This window comes from Suricata suricatta, chromosome 8, assembly GCF_006229205.1.
Source record: "Suricata suricatta isolate VVHF042 chromosome 8, meerkat_22Aug2017_6uvM2_HiC, whole genome shotgun sequence".
NCBI lineage: Eukaryota > Metazoa > Chordata > Mammalia > Carnivora > Herpestidae > Suricata > Suricata suricatta.
Window position 1 is genome coordinate 53,741,859 of NC_043707.1, and position 18,385 is coordinate 53,760,243.

General features: G+C 39.0%; 1 protein-coding gene across 5 annotated transcripts in view; it reads right to left on the reverse strand.

The window, feature by feature from the left end:
• The window catches only part of NTNG1 (netrin G1), a 307,008-nt gene that overhangs the window by 127,795 nt on the left and 160,828 nt on the right, over window positions 1-18,385 (reverse strand). For all 5 annotated transcript variants that reach the window (XM_029949313.1, XM_029949310.1, XM_029949309.1 and 2 more), the window contains exon 3: window positions 10,410-11,050. In XM_029949313.1, coding sequence (XP_029805173.1) covers window positions 10,410-11,050 — 641 coding nt within the window. The remainder of the gene's footprint in view (window positions 1-10,409; window positions 11,051-18,385) is intronic.

Below are 18,385 nucleotides of genomic sequence, written 5' to 3' on the forward strand. Positions count from 1 at the left end.
TGATATTCCGCTAAGACCAAATGAGTAAAAACAGACAGGGCAGCAACATAATTCCCAGACAAGGTGAAATCCCTTAGCTGTACACTATTTTTGTTTTTACTGGGCTCTCATTTGTTATTCATTAGCATTCCTAAGGAGCAAAAGGAAGGCAATATGCATTTAGCTAAAATCAGCCCGTGGTTTCAAGAATATCTTCCAAAGCAAATGAAAAAAATAAAAAAGAATATATTAAATATGAGTTAATCTTATTTTCCTTTAAATATATGACTTTAGTTTATTGCTGTAATTAGAGTTTGAGAAACTTACATTTGAGAGAAATAGAAATCTTCCAACATCTCTATTTATCTCTGAAACATACCAGATTGTACCACTTGGCATGTCATTTTTTACATCTTTGCTGACTCTTCCATCACAATTTCTCAAACTTAAAAACAAAACAAAAATATCCTTATCTATTCCAATACGGTACTTAATTTCCAGTCTTAAAGAATGATACACAGTGCCCCCTTAGGTTAAAAAAATAAGAGCAACGGTTCAAAAAAGAAAGGCCATACTTTCCTTAAGATAGTCTCATTTTTTCACTCAATGTAGCAACCCTATAGGAAAGATGATAGCTAAAATTAGACTTTGCCAGGAAGTATCAATCTGCTCTTAGCACTGCAAATAGTTCAAACACATACACACGGATACACACATGATGTTTTTATTTATTTCTTTATATCATAGGAAAAGCACAATAATTTTGGAGACTGAAGTGAAGGAATTTTGCTACCCACATGATTTCAGTAAATAAATGGAAATGTTTCCTTATTATAGGACAATCTGCTAATATACATTGTGATTCTCCTAGAAGGGTATACTGCAAACATCACCCAAATATATCTGACCATTATGGGCTTTATTTGAAGAGTAATTCTCAGAAACTAATGTCGTGTCACATTCTTATTTTTGTAGATGAGGAGACTCTGCTCACAGCAGTCGGGGCTTGCTCTGAGCTCACAGAGTTATTAGCATAGTTAGAGCTAGAATGTATTTCTCCTGACTCCTAGCCAATGTTTCCTTCTAAAGTAAGACAGAAATGATTTGAGATCCTAATGTTTTGCCCTTTGTAATCTCAGTACATTCCTAACTCTAGTTAGACTATCTTAAGGAATATCAGTGTCTTAGGTACTAGTCACAAAGTAAGCAAGCGCTGACAAAATAGCTGTCCTAATTGAACAATATTCTGGATTGAGATCTGTGAGCCAATGGGATTCGTAAGGCTCCTATATCACAGACTTATGACTTAGTCTATCCATTCACTCAGTGCTTTTCAAGTGGAATTTTCAAGAGCAAATTCATTTCCTCAAACATAACTATTTAAAATTTTTCCTTTCCCCTTTGCCAGTGATTCAGTGACCTTACTGATATAGTTTTCTTTACTATAAAAAGGAGGCAGAAATAGCAATGATTTTTATGCAGTATAGTTAGTTCTGGTTAAACTAGAACATTTAATTCTAAAATTCACTTAATTGAAATATAGCCCTATACTGCAATGAAATAAACATATTTTACATAATTAAATTACAATGATAAAATCCATTACTATGCAAAAACCCAGGACATGAATACATTTGTTCTTGTATCTGGAGAATTGAATGGAAATAGTGCCTCTACTGAACCATTGATTACATATCTCCACAAAAACTCTTCCGCTAAATATCAATCAATGGCCATGACCTCCAAATTTGTCAAGAAATACCTGTGATACTAGGGACAAAAAAATCCAACACTTTCCAAAGATGCCTACCATGAACCTAGAATAAAAAGCAGGGCTCCAGAAGTTGGACGTAAGAGCTGCGTGCACCCTGTCTTCCACTGTTTGGGCGTCCAGATGCGGCCAGAATGTAGCTTCTTCTACAAACGCTAAATTAAGTGAGGGAGAAAATTATTTCACTTTTTAATTATGTGGTATTTTGCCTAACTATTCTTTTGTTTCTTAAAAAGGAGACAACTTTCCTTTAATGATCCACTAGTTTAAAAAAATCTATGGCACCCGGGAATTAGGGATAAGGAGACAGGCTCTTAAACTGGGTTGTTTTTCTGCACACTAATGAAGTTCATAATTTAATTGGAGGAATTATTAGAAACATTCTCTCCTTATAATGGTGCAAACCTCAGAGGAAAATGAGCTGCTTATGCATATATTCTCCTTATAATTCAAGAAATCCTCAAGGATTTAAGAAATATGCTCCAGATCAGAATGGCACTCAGTTGTCTACTTAAAATGGGTTCATACCATAAATCTTGATTCTAAGCATTTCCACTAGAGTTAATGTTTTGTGTTGTTTTTTTATTCTCAATTATGGTTATTGAGCTTATCATTTGAGTGCTCTTATTTATAGAACGTCATTCTCCCTTTAAAAGAAGAGGAAATTAAATTTTAAAAATTTGCATGGTAAAATGGTTAAATATGTATTTAACTTGAATAAAAGACTTAAGGATAGGATCATTGACAAATTTATGAAATGTTATCATATGAAAGAGGTAGTATACTTATTCACTATAGTTCCAGGAGAGGTAATGTAGACTAATACATGAAAGTTAAAAGGAAAAGCAGAACATTCTCAATTGAAAAATAAACTCTTTTTAAAAAATTTTTTATGTTTTTTATTTATTTTTGAGAGATAGAGAGAGACAGTGTGAGCAGGGGAGGGCCAGAGAGAGAGGGAGACACAGAATCTGAAGCAGGCTCCAGGCTCTGAGCTAGCTGTCAGCACAGAGCCCGACGCGGGGCTCGAATCCATGAACCAGGAGATCATGACCTGAGCCAAAGCCAGATGCTTAACCGACTGAGTCGCCCAGGCGCCCGGAAAAATAAACTCTTAAAATAAGCTAAGGTAGTTGGTAATTTCCAAGCTTATCCATTAATATTTGTGGTTTATTTCTGTGCTTGAGGATGCCCATTAAGCAGAAGCGGTTGCAGGTATTAAAATTTATGGAAAAATATGGGGGGGGGGAATTAACATTTAGAAAATTCAATTCATTTCTTTATTTTTTTCTCCCCTCAGAAAATGAGAAACTATCATCAGAATTTTATTTTAGCAGTAAAGCAGCTAGGTCCAACAAAATATGACAAATTAGCCCAAACATCATAGAATTGATAAAAATGAGTTACGAAGTTGGGATTCAGTGTATGCACAGGGATCTGAAAGTGAGATAAAGAGCTGAGAACAATGGAAAGGGCGGCTCTCAGAACATTCCAAGCAGGGCAGAACCATAATTTAAATTGTTGCCATTTAAAGATGGCTCCTTTGGGAATATTCTGGGTCCCCTGTATGGATTGAGCTCACTTCAGGCTAGTGTGACTGTAAGAGCATAATACAGAGAGGTTTGTAATTAGTAACATGACTTTGTCACTTTATTATTACGTGTGGGGAGCTTAAAAAAAAGTCATGGAACTTCTCTATCCTCAGTCTTCTCATCTGTAAAACAGGGTTTGATAATACATGCCTTAAGTTTAGTTTTTTTTTTTTTTAAGTTTATTTGTTTGCTTTGAGAGAGAGAGAGAGAGAGAGAGAATGAGCTGAGCTGGGGAGGGGAAGAGAGAGAAGGGGACAGAGGACATGAAGCATATTCTGTGCTGACAGCAGAGGGACTGATGCAGGGCTTGAACTCATGAGCTGTGAGATCATGACCAGAGACATGAAGTCATGATCCGAGCTGAGAGATCATCACCTGAGCCAAAGTCAGACACTTAGCCAACTGAGCCACCTAGGTGCCCTGTCTCGCAAGTTTCTTATGAAGATTAAAAGAAAGAAGGTACTTGCAAAGAACCTTGTAACTGAGTGCCATACAATGTAAAGGCTTCTTACATAAATATTCATGCGGGCTATTAGAATTACTTAATTCATTCCCCATTTTCTGATTTCCTCCTACTTCTCAGATTATTTCAAAAATTCCTTCAGAAATTACCTCTTAAATGACAGTATTCCATCCACAGAGTCCTGTAAATGTTCTATAAGTGGCCATAGTCATTTATAATTGTAAGGGAAAACACTCTATTGTATCATATCTTTGAAATCCATTCCCTAAACTTCAACCATCACATGTAAGGTGTAATTTTCAAATTTAGATTTCTAACTCAAATCTCCTTCTGCAACACCAGAGCAGTACTATTAATTCCTTGACTAAACTCTCCACTTGGTTTCCTACTAGTGTCTTTCCTTCAGCCCTTCCTTCCTCAAAAAGCTGATTGGTCACCAAGTCCTATTGAATTTGTAAGCAACTCTCAAACCCTTATGCGATGATGGCTTTTGTGGAATTTAGAGAGCTTTTCTGGACTCCTCACTTGGGCAGCAGGCCTCGGAGTTAACAGCGTCTCCACCACTGAGCCATGTAACAGCTCTGGTCCCTTCGCCAGTTCCTTGCTAACCACAGCTGCACTGAACCAGCCTCTAACACCATTGCCTTTGACTGTTTCTCACTTGCACTTCATTGATATATGGGAATTCCTATAATTTTAGATTTCCTATGACATGGAGAGCTCAGAGGCAGGAGTCCTTCAGTGCTTCTTGGAGATGCCAAAGATCCACAGAGAGAAGATGGAAAGGCGTCTCCCAGGGTTTGTCCATTCCATCGATTCTCAACTCGTTAGAGGTTCTTAACATGCTGTGTTTTCTTAAGTATAATTTGTCACCTAGGATATCCACTCTGTCCTGGCTACTTGAGATCCTGAAGCACACATTTCAAGATACCATGCAAAGGTCACATCCTCATGCAAACTTTTCCTAGGCTTCCTAGATTAAATCAGTATCCCCTTCCTGGTCATTAGGGCACTTTACACATTCACGTCGTAAAAGCACTTAACCCAAGTTGTCATCATTGTTTGTTTGCACGTCCGTGCCCACTCTGGTTTCAGCTCCCTGAGAACACTGACTATGCCTAGTGCATCTCTGTTATAGCCATTGTCTAGCCTAGCGCCTGTCCCAGGGTTTTGAAGTATTTTTTGGTGACAGAAAGAAGGTGTTATAAAAGCAGAATCTGTTAAGCAGAAGTACAGCCCAACCTCAATAATTAGGACTAATTAAGAAGAAGGAATGAACGCCAGGTCCGAGGCTTCAAAAGCGCCTTGCAGGACGCCTCTCACAGGAGAAGTGAAAAGTAAATATTGTGGTACATTCTCTCACACTGCGGTGAGGAAAAGACAGAGAACTTGCAGGGTAACTGTAAGCCTTTGGTAATTGGCAGAGCATTTCCGTACTACAGGATTTTTCCAAATTATTTGAGGAAATTTGAAGGAATGCCCTACTGCTTTGATACTTTTAAACTTCCCTAGTGTTCTTGCTTACCTAATATTACATGTTTCTGCACTAAAGATCTGAATGCTGAGCTTTAAGAAAGTGAATTTCAACCTCACTTCTAATTCAGCAAATACCAAGGCAGTGACATTCAAAGAATAAGCATTTGCGAATAGATCTGATTCTTCCAGAGGGTCAGAATGTGCATGTGTGTAGGGGGTCATTCTCAGTCCAGACACCCTAGTTAGAGTGGTTCTGTCCCTGTACCTTTGCGGATCTTGGGATTTGGTAGGGAGGGTGTAGGGAGGATGTGGTTCTGAGCTGGGATGATAGTGAAGTGAAGGAAACACCCAAAAAGGTATGCGCATGGAACTTCTGAGCTAGCACCCCTTGGCTCCTTCATTGGAGACAAAAAATAAGGGGACAGAAGGCAAAATCAATTCTGTAAATAGTAACAGACAGACAGCTACCTGTGAGGTGTTTGGGTAGTCGCTGCAAGGGGTAGAGAATGAATAAGCACCAGGGGGAAAAATATTGATAATTATATTTAGAAATACTGTGTAACAAGGCAAGTAATGGAGACGTGGGTTAAAGTTTTCCAGGCCACTGAGAAAACTTCTGACAATTCTGTCCTAAAGTTTTTGAGGTTGAAAATGATTTCCCATTAGCTTACTTCTGAAACTAGTACCCTGATACATTGCTGGTAGCAAATCTTACAGATAAATGAGCACATTATCAAATGTTCATCTGTCTTTCAGATTTAACAGTCACTACAACGAATCACATTAGTTTCTTGAAACTGTCTCAAAGAAACAATAAATAATGCTCAGTTTATATTCTATAAAATCTATACATCTGACAAATGTGATGTTCAACTTTTCAATTAATTTAGTTATAGAAAACCTAGGAGGAAACAAAACATTTAAAAATCAAAACTTCCAATTGTGTAACTAAGAAAACATTTTGGACATTATCTCTATTTAACAGCCAGTGAATTGAACTCCCTGTCTGTGTTAAAGATGTTCCGAACAAATATCTACTCTTCATTTCTCGTCTCACCCCTCATCTGGGTAGATTTTATTTATGCATTAGACGACCTTTTTGGCCATTAGAACCATCTTGCTTCAGCAGTTAATTAACACAAGTACCATAATTTAATACAGTTAATGCTACTTGATGCCCTTTAATGTACCTTCCATTAGTGATATTATTGTAGTATTACCCTGTAAATTAAAATGAGATCAAGACTAAGAGAGCCACTCTTTAATTAAGGTACTGGCACACTGTACTCGTCTATTATTCACTAGAGAAAATCACCCTGATTTACTGAAGTAGGACATCCATAAGTCAGAATTAGTCCATGAAGATTATTAGGTTTATTGAACAACGTAAGTACTACAGAGTCGCTGAGATTGCCAACAGCCATGTTTACTCTTTTCCTTCCATTATCTTAATAAATACACAATGAGAGGGAGTAAATGGAAGCAAAATAAGTATGTGGCCAAAGAAGAATAACATTTTTATGATGAGATTATAGTTTTTGTCACCAGTAAAACAGGTATGAGATGTATCACACGATAAAAGGAACATAAAATCTACATTAGTCTAATAACAATCAAAACAACACCTTCACAACAAACAATACTAGCCAGTATAAAACATAAAGGCAGGGGAGCCTCGTTTAGTCCGTTAAGCATCCTACTTCAGCTCAGGTCTGATCTCACGGTTTGTGGGTTCAAGCCCCACATTGGGTTCTCGGCTATCAGTGCAGAACCCACTTAGGATCCTCTGTCCCCCCTCCTCTTTCTTCCCCTCCCCACCTTGTGTGCTCTCTCTCTCTCTCTCTCAACAATAAATAAACATTAAAAAAAAATCCATCAAGGCCATGTGTACATGCTGCACAAGAAATTAAGTATTGGAATTCATAGTCAAGTTAAACAAAGACTCTCCTCCTATTTTTGTTTCATAGCTTCATATATTTTCAAGTGAAAAAATTGTGTATAGTCTGTCCATTATTCTATGGATACTTTTCCACTTTCCCCAAATAATCATGCCAATTCCCACATTATGACATGGGTGGTAGTAGAGTGATAAGTCTATATCTCTATATCACTATGATGATAAGATACGGACATGTAAGGACACATTAAATATTTCCGCCATTTCATGGATGGCCAAGAGTAAGTTCAGAGAAACAAAGGCCCTCTTATATTTTGGAAAGTTTATAATGATGATGCCTTGGAAGAGGAACCCTTAGAACTTTCTTTTGGACATCATCAATTAATATTCAATCCTTCTATAGATGATTTGCTATATAAGAAAAAATTAACCCTACTGAAGTTTTCAAGTGTAAAATGTATGTATCAGCTTCTGTGCTGAAAGGCCTATGCACCAGAGATAGCTCAACAACTCTCTTTAAGTGCCTCCATTTCCCTTTTCTCTTATATAACTTAAAAACTGGAGACACGCTTGAGACATCAGGCCTTGCATCCTTAGTCCCTCCCCTAAGACTAAAAATACCCGGCCATCTGGTGCCTAGCACAGTACACGCCAGCATCAGTTTTGCCCTGAGGAATTGGACAGAGTTTAGAGGTGACAGAGAAGGACCTTATGGAAGGAGCTCACCTCTACTGGACCTTTCTCTCTTGTCCACCTGCTTCCCCACTAGCTTACAGTTGACTGCTGAACAGCAAAAGGCAGAGGAGGAGTGTCCCAGAGAAGGGAGGGTGGGCCCTGCCAACTTCCCAGTCACTGGAATGCAGTTGGAGGATACTGGTAGGATCGGGGATAAAAGAAAAGGGAAAAATCTGGTGGGACTTTACATTTCTAACAGGCCACTTTTAAGAGATAGTATGTGTGACCTCAATAGAGAATGCATAAAAATGCCTGTCTCTTTAAAGTGTATTTATACTCTTTTTTCCCCCTCAGGGGAAACAAAAATGAATGTGCAGTAACAGAAATAAGTCCCAACAATGGTCATATCCCAACCAAAAGCTGCACAAGATTGCCTTCTCTACAAGTGGAAGATGACAGTGCTTGCTGAAGTTGGAGTCTAAGGATTTGAGCTTGGATTAGAATTTCTCAAACTGCAAGAAAACGAAATTAGATGATTTTATCTAACAGTGTAGATCACACTAGGATTCAAATTCAAATCTCAGCTTATTAATTCTGGCACTCATTCTTGTTACTTTGTTGTGAAGTGCTATTGTTGATAATACCAACATCAGTTGGTTTTATATATTAGAGTCCCCCCAAATAAGAACTGGAAACTGATTATCTTTTGCTAAAATATTTATAAGTAAAATGGCTACACTTTATTGTAAATAGCAAATTCATATTTAAGGCAAAAGTTTCAGATTGCCCTCTCATGGTGCCCTGCTAATGCATAAACTTTCCTCTACACCGTGGAACCCACAAGCTCAATATTATACCAACGCATACTTCTCTCAGAAATACTACTTTGCTCTAAAGGTATCTTCATCATATGTCACTGAGACCTTAGTTAAAAGTTTTTATTTTCATTTTTTAAAATATTTATTTATTTGGGGGAGAGTTGGGAGACTGCAAGTGGTTGAGGGACAGAGAGAGTGAGACAGAGGGTCTGAAGTGGGCTCCATGTGACAGGCTGACAGCAGTGAGCCTGATGCGGGACTCAAACCCACACACCTTGAGATCATGACCTGAGCCAAAGTCAGACGCTCCACCAACTGAGCCTTCCAGGTGCTCTGGTCTTGGTTAAAAGTTTTTAAAGAGGCCTCATTGCTAAAGATTCTAGACTCTTCCTGGAGGAACATGAAACAGGAACAAAATTGAAAGTAGGTAGCCACCAGTTCCTGCTACTTCCCACAGTTAAGATTGTGAAACCTTTACTACTATACAGAGGTCATGTCTACCACTGCATTTTGTGTGCCCACCATGGCTTTTACCTTAACATCAGTGACTTCTTCTTCCTTCTAGTGCACAAACATTATCAAAAGATAGGTTGAGTCAACTCTTGGAAAGACCAGGGAGTCTCAATTCTTCTCCAGTTTCTGAGGACGGGGCTGCCCTAAGGGATGCTGGAAGCCAGTAAAATTAGTGGAGCCTGCCTTATTTGTTTAAATTGTATGGTTTATGTACCTTTTATATGCTTAACCTTATATATTCTGACTTAAAGCTATCTTGGCATTGTTAGAATGAGTATTGCTTCACTTTGCTTTCTTTTTTTTCTCTTTTGCTGTATACTTCGCTCATCTTTAGTTTTCCCAACTAATTCACCTCATGTTTCAGCTCCCATCAAGTTTGTTATTTGGATAACATACCACACTTAGAAATCTGGTTGAACAGCTCTACGTTAGTAGTCCTGGTTCTTATTACTTGAGTTTTTCATTAACACATCCTCAAAATTCTCGGAAACTTGCCCATGTGTGTCTCTGATGTATTCTCACAACCAAATATATGCCCAACTATGACCATTCAGGTGTTTGAACTCTGGTCCATCTGTGGTTGACCCCAAAATGAAGGGAGCCTGCCTCAGGTCCATATTTAAATGGCAGTATATCTTTTAGAGACAATAACAACCGAAAGCCTGAAAAGTAGAGCTCACTCCTTTTTAATAAATGTACAACATTCCTAAATGTTTTTAGTTCTTATTTAATAAACTAAAAAAAATATAGCTCACATTTCTGAAACTTTCTGGGGGACCATACATCAAAACAGAAACAGAGAGTTGTACCATGTTGAAACTCTCTGTTGCACTTGAAAACAATGGAAGGACAATTTTTTTTTTACCTTGCAGTATCTTTTATAGAGCAGCTGGCTTTCTTCCCTCTGCCTTCATTGTCTTAAAGACTTAGCCAACCCCTCCCCGCACCTCCGGGTTAGGGAGTTCCTTGGTCTCAAATAAGATGCTTTTGCTTAAATTCTAAGAAATCCTGCCAGGTTCAGGCTCAGTGACAGTGAGTCTGGGATCACAAATGACTCCTGAGTAAGAAGGGTTTCAAATTTCTCCAAACATACCTCCGGAACTGGTGGTCCTGAGAAAATGGTGTAGTAGAAAGTGACAAATGCCCCTCTACAGCTCTGGGACCAACACATTGGCATGTCCTTTGAACAACCGTTCTCACTCAAGTCAGACAGATGTTTTCTTACCTTCCGTGCACCTTTATGTCTGAGATCGCATAAAAGTAGCGTGCCAAGTGTAGCTCATCTACAAATATTTCCCCAACCGCTGGTCGCAAAAGCCGTATCCTCAGGTCTGTGACTGTAAAGAAATCTCTGAGTTTCTTAGTTGTATCCAGCTGTCCGTAGAGAGAAGCCATATTGCGCAGCCATGGTCCAGCAAAAAACGCAAACCTGTCTTTGATTTCAAAGTGGATTATTTTGCTATTTGTCATATACCCCGTAGAGTATTCTTCGGTGCAAATGATTTCTAAGACCGTGTGCTGTGATAAATCCTTCACAGATTTGGGGTCCATGTGAAAAGCATCTAAGCAGTCTGTGGCATAATACTGATAGGGTTGCCATGTTCGTCCATAATCGAGAGATTTCTCCAGGATCATTTGGTCTGGACGCCCTGATTCGAAGGTAATAACTATGTTGTCTGTGAGCTCAATGGTTTTGCTCCAAGACAGAGTGATGTTAACCTGGAGAGGCTTGGGATATTCCTTCCAAGTAGCAGACTGCCAAAATGTGGAGGGATGTCTTCCTTCAAAATCAAACATCAGTTCAGGGGGATGCGCCAACTCAGGGGTAGCTGCATCACACTCATTATTGCACATGTAGGGGTTGCCCTATGGAAGAAGAACAAAAGAGGGTGCATCAAAACATTGGTTTGACACAAGTGTTGCCATATTGCTGTTGCTGAGTAAAAAGCTAGGAAAGAAAGAAAGGGGGCGAAAAAAAACCCCTGTCTGCAGTAATCATTTTTATTTGCCCTAACTGGATTCTCCTCTTTAATAGCTTTAAAAAAATTGAGGCAATGTGGTAATTTTCTTGTCTTGTTTCCTTCCATGGGCTTTAAGAAATGAAAACAGTTTATTTATCCCATATGTGTTAGACCCATAATGCGGTCCCAGAAGCCCAAAGACACTGAGCAACTGTCTAACAGCTCAATACCTCTGTGTCCTCTTAGAAAGATGCTATAGAAAAGCAAGGAAATTCCTCCATGCCTCAAGGACGTTCCTCAAGAGCATAGTTCTTTAAAAAGTCGTTTTTCAAGCAAACCTTTAGAATTAGCAATGAACCGTAGATCCCCGTGTCCTGTTTGGGAAACCATACCCCCCCACAACTTCCAACTTCTTTTTGCTTCACCTCAAATCCATCATTCTTAACTAGGTCCCTGCTTCATAAAGGCTGCTCTTAAAGCATTTACTTTGTTCACCACAAATCATTAAAATGTGGTATACTACAGGCTCTGGGGCTTCGTCCAAACATCTGCCATCTGATTAGCTGGAGGCCAGGGGATTGCACAGAAAAGACCTGAGGAGAGGGTGGGCTCCAAGTTCTCAGACAGGAAACCTCAGTACTTAATTAGAAGTATGAGCCATGGCTACTCGATGTGTTACTCTGTGCCGGCCCGTAGTCAGCTGTCTGTCCACGGATGTTGGCCATTACTCTTATTTTCCTCTCCCAGATGCTAGTTCCTGCACAGTCCACTCAGACAAGAAGCTGGCAATAAATCTTGTATCACAGCAAGTTATAACACCACTTATGCTACACTTAATGGCTGCTTTCGAGCTTTCATCAGATGATTCCATGGCAAACAGCTGGCTTCCCCATTTCTGTTTATTTTGTGCTTAAGAAAATAAATGGCATCATTCGGAGTCAACTATTCAGGCATTTCTCTCGAATTCTCTATCGGGTAATTATAAACATGGATGGTTGAGAGAATCGACCCTCTGACATTGTCCTTAGGCTTTCTCTTGTAATCACAATTAGATTTTGTTTTTCTTTTTCATGAACTGAGAACTTTTCATCATACCTGCAGGATGCATGAGCCGGGTCTCAAATAATGAATTTACACTCCAGACCTCGATGCTCAGTTACCAGCTGACTCCCGTGAAATGTGAGATGAACACGGGAGAATTGCCTGGGCCTCCCTAGAGGTGACTCCTCCTACCTAGTCAGCTGGCACTCGCACTCTCTCTGTCCCATTAGTGCAACTGAATCCTAAAGCTGGCAACAGGTTTGGGGGACTCAAGTATACATGAGATGGGGTAGGAGAAAGGAGAGAAGGTACATTCTTTGAGGAACAGAACTGTTTTAAAAATACATCCGAGGCATCAGTGATAATGGAAATGTTTCTGTACTTCTCTCTCGAATTTCAATTCCCTATTCCTGATCCCAGCGTCTGTGGCGCTATTTATAGTATCCCCTTCAAAAGGAGCCAAGGGGGGAAAATACGTTTCTGTTCCAGGTGGAATAAATCACCAAATTTATTATTATTTAAACTCTCTTAAAGCATACCAGAGAGCCAAATGCAAAGCTCTGCAAACTGGCAAAGGCTTTTTATGGAGGGCTATAAATATTGTGGAATCTGTCAAGATTTATAAGTTCTAAATATATGTAAATGCACATTTTACTGGAAAGGGTCAGATTTACACAGATCACACCTTCATCTGAAATTTACTGAAAAAAATATGGTCACTTCAAAATCTACCAGCATGTAGCCATCTGCACAATCATTAACTTGGATGCTACCACCTTCCTCCTGACAAAAGCATCTTCATCTGAGGTCAAGGGTATCAAAACACAGGAAATCAACTCTGCAGGATACACCACAGTGAGTTACCAGGCATTTGTGTTAAGTCACGTTGAAAGCTAGCATTTCTTTGACTTCAGCATAGATGTGCAGATCTTCTCAGATGGGCATAGGGTGCCGAGACAAAGAAGGAGGCAACGGTAGGCCCATTCTAAGTATAGGGGGATACTATCGAACTCATCTTAGGAAATATACTTGAAGATATCTATCTAAAAAGCATTTATTCCTCCTTTCAATAAAAGGTGTTGACAATAACCACCATTATTTAACACTTCCATACATTATCCTGGGTAGTCCTTTCCACCCCTACTATATGGAAGAAAAAACTGAAGCATAGAGAAGTGTTATGGAACTTGCCCACGATCGTATAACAAAGTGAGTGAGGAACAGAGCCAAGAAAAGTTCCTCCTGCCCCTGCTCTGACCTGCTTAATTCTCAAGTCAATGGAGTTACCTACGATGCACCCCAGACTTGGCCGGATAGGAAGCAAGGGTCTAAGATCAAATTAATTTGGGAAACACAGCTTAAGATCTTCCTGTCTTAGAGAGCCCTAATAAGCATCAACATACATCTAAGATATCCTGAAGTTCAGAATCTTCCTCAGCTTCATGTAATACCTAGTTTCAGAAACTTTATTTGTTTGAGTAGCCTCTATTTATATGCCATAAAAATAGTGTTCTGGAGAACATCCTTTGAGGTTCCCTGCCTCTTTGTACTACTCTTAAAATTGCAAACGGGTGGGTGCCAGAGAACACTGCAAAACTCAGAGTTTTAGTCCTTTAGTGAAGTCCTGGCCACACAAAGCACTCCGTCTCTGTTTTTGTCCCACAAAGATACCCTTCCACAGGGGCTCAGCAGGACACGAGCTCAAGATAAATGCTCACATTTACATCAAACTGTCAGCCATCAAAATGCATGCCAGGACGAGGACACAATTTTATTGCTTTGCACTGATCTGGTGCTTTAGGCACCTGAAAAATGAGGAAAAAAGTTTCATGCATGCAATAATTATTTATTGATTGCCTACTCTACTACTATATTTAAGGCACTCATCTTGGCTTTCAAGAGGCAGGAGCAAAGAAATCCAAGTCCTGGCTTTCAGCTTGGCTTCCATTTTAGTTGGGGGGAGATGCACTAAACAAGCAAATGGATAATGTTCTATAATGTTATGTGGTGATAACTGTTAATAAAAGCAATTAAAGGGGAGAATGGTGTGGGAGGAGGGATACTGATTGAAATTTTATATTGGGAGGTCAGAGAAAGTCTCTCCTGGGTAATGTGACATTTGAGCAGATTAAGAGCAATTCCCTATTTGCACTGGAGATGATCAGAGTTTGACCAGAATGACAGTTTTGTGCTTCATCTGACTCTACTCTTAGTGATAATTTCAGCAGTATAGCCATTTATTGAAATGGATGAGTAAACAAATCATTTTTAGAAGACTCTACACCAAATGGCTGTAGATACCAAATAAATAAATAAATAAATAAATAATCAATTGAACCATTCTTATTTCATAGCCCTCCTGCTCTTTTAGGAGATTCATGATTTGATGACCATTAACATAATTTACCGAGAGACAATGATATTGAAAGAAAATTACTAGGGAAAAACAAAGATTTTTTTGGTCCCCTGAGAAAAAAGCTTGTATTTGTGGTGAGAGAGAAAAAACAGTGAGAGAGAGAGGGAGGCAAAGAAATTGAAAACCTTACTATTCTTGAAAGAGAAAGCTAGAGGAGAGATTATATGCTAAAATATTTCGTGTAAATATTTCACAAGTGTGTGATGGGTAATACTGTTGTTACAGAGTATTATCAATATGAAAACAATTGCTGTTAAAAGGATTAGATTAATTAAATTTTCAACTACTTCAACCCCACCCTTATCCTCCGTAAGACCATTAACAATGAAATTTATTTAAGAAAAATAACTTTCCCCTACTAGTGAAAGCAAAGAACACTTCTTGCTGCTAAATCTAACAGATTCAGGCATTAGCAAGTGTAAGTAATTATTTTGTGGCCAGCAGGCAGCTTTAAATAGATCTTAATTTAAGTCCTACAAGCAACAGATCCTTAACTGATTGTCTATGGACAAAGCAGAAAATATTTATGACCGTGCTGATAATATTTACACCATTAAGAGATGCCTAAATAATTAAACAAGTATTGCTGCTAAATGTTTTTTTATAACAATTAGAAGATGAAGATTGTGATGCTTAATTTCATTAAAAATGTTAATATTTTACCGCTGGGAGAATTGAAGTTAGTTATTAATTATCACTTTGTAGCAAAGTGGAATGTTATTCTTTTATGTGCTTTCAGAACTTAAAAGGATAAATAAAATTTGAGACATGTTTTTATTGTGTGTATTGATGGAATTACCTTCCTTCTGTCAAAAGATACTTTGACAAGAACAGTGCCTTCAACTCAGATCTGCTACACCCTTTTGAGTTAAAAAAAAGAAGAAAATCCTGCATAAGCAGTATTAATGTAATCCTTGTGTTTCCAACATTCTGAACTCCCCCTTCAAGTTTTACCCACTGGAAAACTATTGGGAATGACAGCTGGAAATGTGGGGCATTCTCATGAGAGGTTTGCCACTGAACTGTACATTACGTGCCAAGCAGGCATGTACTTACAAGTGGTCGTGAGAAGCATGTGGGTTGACACTTATACCGATTATGAAAAACAGTGAGACTGGGCTGCCTCACACCCATTTGCATCTGGCTCGTCCTTGCTTGTTTCATCACTAAGTGATATTTAAAAAAAAAAAAAAGACACATAGGTAAAGGAAGCCGGCACAGTATTCTGAGATAGCACTCCCAACCTGTTTCCACTGTGACTTTGAAATAGATATCACTTATGTCTTTGCCAATGTAAGTCTGTAAAAGGGTGAAGAAACAGGTAGCATAGTCCACTGCTCATCTCGCAGAGAGATGAACCATGAGCACCATGTTTTAATTGCTAGGCTGGGCTATCCTCTTAAAGAGATGGCTTCCTTTTCTCCTCTTTCATTGGTGTAATTTGTGGTGGTTAGGAAGCCCTAGTTCCCAGTCCCTTCTTGGGACTTCTTGGTTACTCCTTTCCCTGCGTCCTCCATTCTTGGCTGACTATCACATGGAAAGACCCCTCTTTTATGACTCTTCTGAAGACACTCAGACTACTCTGAGTCTGAAAGCTGATGTTCATTGTTCAGGCTGAGGTGCCCCCTCCAGGTCTTATAACTTTGTTACCGGCAATAGAAAGAACAGAGAGAAATCAGAACCAGAGGTACGTATAATTCAAGATGGTGGATACCTTCTCCAGGAATCTGAAAGTTAAGTGTCAGCACCATCAGTCCTGACAGGCCTTGATGACCACAGCTATGGAGATAAACTCTTCATGTCCTCAGATAGGCCCACAGGGGAGCATTTTTCCATTATCCCTCTGAACATAAAAGGCAGCAATCTCTACAAATAGCAGTGCACTCTCACTTATAATCTACCCTGTTAATTGGCATATGTTGGATCCCAATGAGGGGTATACATAGGTGACAATATAGTCTGGATATTATAGGACTGTCCCAACTTTAGTCTGAAATGTTGGACAAAATTACCTATATATTTGTCAGAGTCTGAGTGCCAAATTTACTTTGGGAAATACAGCCACTCTAAGAATAATAGAAGAGAAAGCGTTTTGTTTTTGTAACTCTAGAGTTAAAAACCAACTGCCCTGTTTTCTAATGGAACCCTCTGTTCATCACAAAGACTCCTTTCTGGCACAGACACAGGCTTAAGGCCTGATTGAAGCCATTGCTTGTTTCAATCTGCTCCCTGACAATACTAACACCATGTGGACTTTTTTACTCAGGAATAAAGACGGGAGGGCTTAACCTTTCTGCAACGAGAATTCTAGAGGCCATAGCACAGATCATGGGCCATAATAGACACCTGTGTAAATCCCCGCAGAGGATTATGGCCAGGATTTTCGAAGTGGTGAATGTTGTACAGATCAAGATGCCCAAGTTTTTAAGAAGGAGTCAAATACATTCTCAAGCCACACTAGCCGCAAAAATGGATTCTTATATAGCAACCTAAATCATTATTTTGCATGAACTAGAGAAGAAATAAATATTAATGGAATCAAGTTAGTTTGAAAGTGAATGTTGACAGAAAAACACTGTAGTAAGGTGACATTTTTATAATTGGGAGGGAAATTGCTTTTTAAAATTTATTGTCTTACAAAATATTACTTAAAAATCCTTGGCACAGTGTCTGCCTTATAGATCACCTTGAAACAGACATGTAAATGTTGATAACACAAAATTGAAGTAGACTTTCAGCCTTTTAAGTTAAAAACTTGAGGGGAGTTAAAATACCACGAAGGTGGAATGTTCTGAGTCTGACAGCATCACGCACTGTGAGAGTTGGTTTGAAAATTTTGAATCCTGAAAGTTCTGACTTAATTCTCAAAAATGAGTTCCTTTCTCTCTCATATGAAAAAAACCAGTCCAAGACCCACTTGAAGTCCATTTTCTGCAAGGTTCCAGCTTTCTTGTAAGAGAATATAGGAAGACCAAAGTATCCTCGGTTGAAGTGATCACTAAGCCATGAGAGGCACGAAGAGAACTTTCTAAAGAGGCGCTTTTCAAAAGTGACTGCTTTCTGGGGAGTCTGTTCTGATTTCTCGCACTTCCTATTTCTTTCAAACCCCTCTCTTCCAAATTCATTAGCTGGGCACCTACTCTGTTACAAACACTGTGAAGAACACAGAAATTATACAACAAAATGTCTGCAATTTAGTAATGGAGTCTAGATCTATACAAGCAACAATCATGATTCTCCAATTGGTTGCTCATGCTCCTAGAGAGAGCACTGGGTGTTCCTGAGGGTGAAAAGAGTCACCAACAACACTGTGCAACTTCCTGGAGTGTCCATTTCACCCCTTGCCAATAAATCAGGCATTTTAAACTCTGGAAAGAGCCCAAATGTCCATTGACAGATGAATGGATAAAGAAGATGTAATACACACACACACACACACACACACACACACACATTGGAATATTACTCGGCAATACAAAAGAGTGAAATCTTGCCCTCTGCAACAACATGGATGGAACTAGAGGATATTATGCCAAGCAAAATTAATCAGTCAGAGAAAGACAAATATCATATGACTTAACTTATATGTGGAATATAAGATACAAACAGATGAACATAGGGGAAAGAAAGCAAAAATAATATTAAAACAGGGAGAAGGGCACCCGGGTGGCTCAGTTGGGTAAGTCTCTGACTTTAGCTCAGATCATGATCTCATGGTTTGTGAGTTCAAGCCCCATGTTGGGTTCTGTGCTATTAGCTCAGAACCTGGAGCCTGCTTTGGAT